Here is a 6,732-nt window from a genome sequence, read left to right as displayed (position 1 = left end):
CGAAGTTTGATTAACCGAACCAAACCGAGCTGAAAGTTTTTTCAATTATCTAATCCGAAATTTAGAAATAGCGAACCGAGTACCGAACGTTCACCCCTATATTTCTGTATTTAAAAATGGGTAAAATGTAGCAGGGCCTTCGAGATCCGAATTTCAGCCTCGGAAGCCCAAAACCCATTAATAGCACGTGATTATCACCCTGCTAAATCAATTGTTTGCTTCCACACCAATCAAGAGAGAGAGCATCTATTCAACTCCAAAAACTCTATCTGTGTAATTAATCAGATCCAAATCGCAAGGACAATATGTCAACCTTCGCCGGAGATGAAACAGCTCCCTTCTTCGGCTTCCTTGGCGCCGCCGCCGCCCTCGTTTTCTCCTGTAAGATCAAATGTTATTAATGAATGTGTCATATTCCGAATCGAATCTCGATATTGAACAGTATTGACAATTATATCATTAAATTAAATATGTACCCCTTATGACCACATAAGACGATGTGATTTTGCATCTGTAAACTTTAAATATTGGATCCGTGGAGATACGAGCATATCTTATGCAAAATGTAATTTTATATTTTGAATAATTGGTAGGTATGGGGGCAGCTTATGGAACAGCAAAGAGCGGTGTTGGAGTGGCGTCAATGGGAGTGATGAGACCGGAGTTGGTTATGAAATCAATTGTGCCAGTTGTTATGGCTGGTGTGTTAGGTATTTATGGCTTGATTATTGCTGTGATCATCAGTACTGGGATTAACCCCAAAACAAAGTCCTATTACCTGTTTGATGGCTATGCTCATCTCTCATCTGGACTTGCTTGTGGTCTTGCTGGCCTTTCTGCTGGAATGGCTATTGGTATTGTTGGAGATGCTGGTGTTAGGTACTCATTCCTCCACTTTTTTTTCCTTTCTAATGCCTGTTGAACCTCATTCAATAGTTCGAATGTGAAAGATATGATGTTAAAAAAAGAATTTTTTTAGAATGTTGCATCTCGATAAAGATGCCTTGGTATGTGTTTTCACAAGGTTATGGTTTAACATATGCAGGAAACTTTTGGAAGTTAATAAAATAATAAGTTCAAATAGAGAACATAGTTGCTTGGTAATTATAGTTACGGTTCGATTTATTTGTTCTGTTCACCATCTTAATTGCCAGATACCCTTTCGCATATCACAACAATTAAATTGAATCACACTGTACTGATAATCTGTAACAGATGATAATTTTGAGTGAGAAAGCTAACAGTCTCTTATTTTTAGTGTGTTTGAGAACCTAAAATTTTATATTATGGATTAACGCATGTCTAAATGGAATGCCATTGGTACTGAGGAGTATACCACCCAACCCCAACTAGCTTGGAAGCAGATTGGTTTTTTTTTTTTTTGGCAATGTGCAAGTAAATACAAAATATGTAGTAATAATATAATTGTCACACCCAAGGGTATGACAATTGGTGGCAAATTTTACCCAAATTTGTATAACCCGCCCATAATTAACTCGTATTCAACCCGCTCATTTTTGAAAAGGAAAAATACTCAAGTCAAGATACCTTTTGTCAAGAATGGAAGTGAGATGTCAAACATACCATATGACTAAATAGACCCCTCTTTTTGTGAGTTGGGACATGTGAAGACATCCCCACTCTCCGTAAGGTTTTGAATTTTTGGAGTCCAAGTTTCAATCACCAATTCCAATGTAAGAGGTGACTACATCAAAAAATGATCATTACAATGTACTATCTAGTATAGGTAGTCCTGTGGATTGCTCATTTCCTTGTACAATGTTTTGGAATATACCTTCCTTTCCCTTTTTAGTAGAATTTTTTTCCATTGTAGAGAAGAAGAGCAATTTGACAGCTAATTTTCATTAATTTCCACCAAACACATTCTCATTTAGTATCATCTATACAAGTCGTGGAAGGAGTTAATGAACAAGACAATCATTCTCATAATACTGATCATGCTATTGTTGATGTAGACATCCAGGTTCTTCTAACAATGATATTGTAGAACATAGTAATATTGCAGAACAAGATGAGATATTAGCAGATCCTATAAGAGGTTCGCGTACATGATGAGCTGTATGATTTTTACATGAAACATGCCAAAGTGAAAGGGTTCAGTGTAAAAAGACACGATTAAAACCACTTAGGGCAGTTACCTTATTTCGGTGTGTTCAAATGTGATAAGGGAGGCAAGTCTCATGGCAGCGCACAGTATAGTACGAGAGTTGAGTGCAATACGCTGCTTATTCCAATGGAGCAATGATGCATTTTGTGACTTTTCCAGGTCCCTATTAAATGATTGCCTCTGTCCAGCCATGACCCAAGACATATTAGGGAATAAATCATGGGTATGCCCACTTTCAATCGTCATTACACGACAAAAACTTCACTTTCTACCTTGAAGTTAACTCGCGTATTGCACTCAGATCTCTTACTATACTTTGTGTTGTTGTGTGCCTTGCCTCCCTTGTCACATTTGAATATACCGTGAATAGGGTAACCGCCCTGTCTGGTTTTATTCGTTTGTCTTTTACGCTAAACCTTTCACTTTGTGTGTTTCATAGAAAAATCATACAACTCATCATGACTAGTGTAAGTCGAACCACTTTAGCCTATAGGACCTGCTAGGTCAATAACATCCTTCCTTTCTCGAAAGATGTCTTACTATCCTTTTAGGCTGTTCCAAAATTCTGGTGTATGCTTTACTTATATAAAAACACTATTCCCCTATTTTGCTTCCCTTTTAAATATAAAATACTTGAAAGTAACATGTGACAACTTCGACCTTTTAGAATCTCAAAGTTGTCAAAAAATAACAGCTCCACTTTCTATGGTTGCCGGGACTCTGAGGAGTGTTAACTATGGTCCTTTTGTTCTGATTTCCCTCTTCTTGGAAAATAAATTATAGTGACAATGGCTGCCCGTTGTTTCCTTTCTCTTTATTGCAGTTTCAAGCTGCTGACAAAATTCATTGACCTTTTCCCGTCCGTCCAGGTTCCTGATTAAGTTAAAAAACAAAGACGATAAGTACACATTTCATCCTACATCAGTCGTAGGATAGCTGTTAACATAACCGTTGGTTGATTATTTTGTTACGTTCCTGTAAAGGAAAATTATGTAACATAATATTAAAGAGCAACCACTAATTTTTGTACCCAAGTGTGTGACCTAGTGGTCTATGAAATGAGAGAACCATGAGGTCTCAGGTTCAAATCCCAACAGAGACAAAAACATTAGGTGATTTCTTCTCATCTGTCTAGGCCTTGGTTGACAGCGGTACCTGTTGCTAGTGGGAGGTAGTAGGTCTCCTGTGGAATTAGTCAAGGTGCACGCAAGCTGGCCTGGACTCCGCGGTTATTAAAAAAAATTAAAGAGCAACCTGATGTCTTGTGGAAGCATTTCTCCTAAGAAAGTGGGAAGTGAATTAAAAAAGAAAATAACATTCCTGCATTTCAAACCTAATGGTTAGTTAGGGCTCAATGGTTTTCCTCAAATCTTGCAATTTTTGTGGTCCGAGGTGCTGACCTGCAGAGCAAACTGTTCCAGAGAAAGGTGCGTGCTCTGCAGACGATATGATTGAAATCTGGTGGGTACACTTAACAGAATGGGCACCTTTCATCCATTGCTCTGCCCCATGAATTATGGTTCCTTCTCTCCATATCTTTTAGCCACTCGCCAACTCTTTATGCTTAGTTATTGTTCCCAACTTGGCAACTTACAGTAACTTCTATTACATATTAGAAAAAAAACATACAATTCTGGAGAGCACCCAGTAAAACTGTTTTAAGTTCTTTACCTTTTTTTGTCAAGTCTATATGGACTTTGCCAAAACAATGGATGAAATGTAACGACCAAACACTCAATCTACTGACTGTTGCAGGCTAGTTATGACATAGTCAGCTTAGGATTGATCCATTCTAGTAACTTTTGTTGGGATGTCTTATTTATTTTTCTGTTGTCAAGCTGATTGTAGCTTTATAAATTATTCCTATCTGTGTACTGAACAACAATCATTTTCTAGGGCTAATGCACAACAACCCAAGCTTTTTGTTGGGATGATCCTCATTCTCATTTTTGCTGAAGCCTTGGCTCTTTACGGTCTTATTGTTGGCATTATCTTGTCTTCCCGAGCTGGGCAGTCTAGAGCTGAGTGAAGTTAACTCCATTCCTACCGCACTCTATGTGAGACTTCAGAAGACCAAGGCAGCTAAAGCCTAAGTCAAAAAGTATCTATTACGTGTATTGTTACTTCTTGACACCGCAGCTGCCACTTCATTCAATGGTGCTATGTGCTGTTTTGTAGAAGTAGGAATTCATTTTTTCTACTTAATAATATATTAAACAGCTGTGTAATTTGGTCAGTATTTATTGTGTATTTTGCACTCACTATTTGTGAAAGTCTGAGAACTATTTCTTTTCTAAGATTTATGCATGTATGATCTTTTCATCTAGTATATCATGTTTACTGTGCATCTATGGGGCTGAGTTTGAGAATATCTCTTTGATGAACAAAGTTATATTTGGTGGTACTACTTGAAGGTGCGTATACTCGGTACTTGTATATTCAGTTGATATTCTGGATTTTCTCATGTAATTTGAGCTGGACGAATTCATCAAGGTAGTCTTATTTAGTTTGCCTCGACTAGATTCCTCAAGAGTCAGATTTTTCCGAGTCTCTTTTGGGTGAAGGATCAGCTATAAGGTGGACCATCTCCTATCTATTATTAGCTACACTTTTCTTTGCCTCTAAATATATTATCCTTCAGTGGGTCTGTTGTGATAACAGACCTATGTTTGACCAGTAATTCAATTTAGTATATTATTCATATTTTCCAATGGTCAGACTCGTGTGACAGTCCAGCATGACATATCCGTTAAGTGGTGGATTATTTTGCAGAATACATGCATCTCATTTTTTCCCTTCCAAAGAGTTAACCTTAAGTTTCGGAGGGCGCAACACTAAAAAAAAAGAAGTTTAAATTTAGAGGAGACAGAAACCAAACAACCATTTTGGCTATACAAAGAGTTCATATTGTCTGGTTGGGTTAATGTTGGAGTTGCACTTTAGAGTTAATTAACATAATTTATTACTCTATCTGCAAAGATCATTAGGGTCAATATGAGTTCGTAAAATCTATATTAAGTAGGTTATACACCAATCCTGAACTCAAAATAGTATTACCAAACCATTTATCAAAATAATAACGTCTCCCTTCATATGGAAAAAAAAGAAAAAGAAAAAAAAGAAGAAGATGCAAAATGACATGTACACATCCACACGCATAGATTGGGTTATTTTGGTTGTGTTCATTTTGATCCGTCAACTAAGGAGCTGGTGTTCAGCCCAATAAACTTGAGTCCGGAGTCAAAATGACATATTTTTACAGCAATTAGATCAAAATAGGCTGTCTTTTTTTTTTATATCCAAATGGGTATTTCGTTGATCATTCAACGAAATACCCCAGTTACTGTTCATAGCAGCAACTCTTTTTTTTTTTTTTTTTTTTGCTATTTCGTGGATTGTTCCACGAAATAGCTTTTTTTTTTAATTTTTTTTTGCATTTCGTGGAACAATCCACGAAATAGCTTTTTTTTTTTTTTTTTTTTTTTAATTTCGTGAAAAAAATGATTTTTTTTTTACATATCATGACACAATCCACGAAATAGATGTTTTTTTATTTTATTTCGTGAAAAAAAAAAAGAAATAGGAAATTATAATTTTTTTTTTGTTTTTGCATTTCGTGTATTAAAAAACGAAATAGGATAAATATTTTTCTAATTTCGTTCGTATAAAAAGGAAATTGGAATATATATATATATATATATATATATATATATATATTATTTCGTGTATTAATGAAGGAAATTGATTTTTTTTTATTTTTTTTGCATTTCGTAATCTAATGAACGAAATAGGTTTTTTTTTTTTTGTATTTAGTGAATAAAAAAACGAAATAGGAAATTATATACATATATATATATATATTGCATTTCGTGTATTAAAAAACGAAATAGGAAAATAATTTTATTTTCATTTCGTTTATATAAAAATGAAATAGGAATATATATATATATATATTTCATTCATGTACCAATGAAATATTTCGTGGATTGTTCCACGAAATGCAAAATAAAAAAAAAAAAAAAAAACATATTTCGTGGATTGTTCCACGAAATGCAAAAAAAAAAAAAAACAGTTTTATTTATATTGACGAAACTGTTTTATTTTTTAATTTAAAACTGTTTTTTTTTATTTTTTATTTTGCATTTCGTGGAACAATCCACGAAATATAAAAAAAAACAGTTTTTTTTTATATATTTTTGAAATTGATCTTATATATATACATATTCCAAATTGATTAAAAGCCATTTTTTAATTTTTTTTAAAATATATTTTTCAAAAAACTTAGTGTTTAACTATAAGGTTATTTTAGTCAACTTTATATATCGAGAAAATTAGTCAGCTTTATTTTCAAAAATTGAAACCGCAGAAGTGAAATTGACATTCACAGATACATTATCCCTGGATTTTTACGTTGAAATCTATTGCGTATCATCATCTTATAAGTAAATAAAACTGAAAATTTCATGCCAATTTGGGGAAAAATTGAAATTGAATATGATAAAAGGCGTTTTTTTAAAAATCGGCTCGGCCAAACCGCCTTGTGGCAGTTTGTGTGCATAGATCTCGGAAAAATACCCAAAATCAAAAAACAAATCGCGTAAATC

The 6,732-nt window shown here is 34.3% G+C and overlaps 1 protein-coding gene across 1 annotated transcript; it reads left to right on the top strand.

The window, feature by feature from the left end:
- The first annotated feature begins 200 nt into the window (after nucleotides 1-200).
- Nucleotides 201-4,475, top strand: LOC132606594 (V-type proton ATPase 16 kDa proteolipid subunit). Its single transcript, XM_060320169.1, has 3 exons — nucleotides 201-381; nucleotides 594-879; nucleotides 4,025-4,475. The coding sequence occupies exons 1-3, from the start codon at nucleotides 306-308 to the stop codon at nucleotides 4,155-4,157; spliced, it is 495 nt and encodes a 164-aa protein (XP_060176152.1). The 5' UTR covers nucleotides 201-305; the 3' UTR covers nucleotides 4,158-4,475.
- Nucleotides 4,476-6,732: the final 2,257 nt, after the last annotated feature.

This window comes from Lycium barbarum, chromosome 8 (genome assembly GCF_019175385.1).
Source record: "Lycium barbarum isolate Lr01 chromosome 8, ASM1917538v2, whole genome shotgun sequence".
Classification (NCBI taxonomy): Eukaryota; Viridiplantae; Streptophyta; class Magnoliopsida; order Solanales; family Solanaceae; genus Lycium; species Lycium barbarum.
Note: the sequence above shows the minus strand (reverse complement) of the source record. Positions and strands in the feature narration are given on the sequence as shown.

Excerpts from the sequence above, each read along its gene's own strand:
- LOC132606594 (XM_060320169.1), top strand. The coding sequence starts at position 306 with ATGTCAACCTTCGCCGGAGATGAAACAGCTCCCTTCTTCGGCTTCCTT. Across the intron at positions 382-593 it reads CGCCGCCCTCGTTTTCTCCT|GTATGGGGGCAGCTTATGGA; the intron begins GTAAGATCAAAT and ends AATAATTGGTAG. Across the intron at positions 880-4,024 it reads GTTGGAGATGCTGGTGTTAG|GGCTAATGCACAACAACCCA; the intron begins GTACTCATTCCT and ends ATCATTTTCTAG.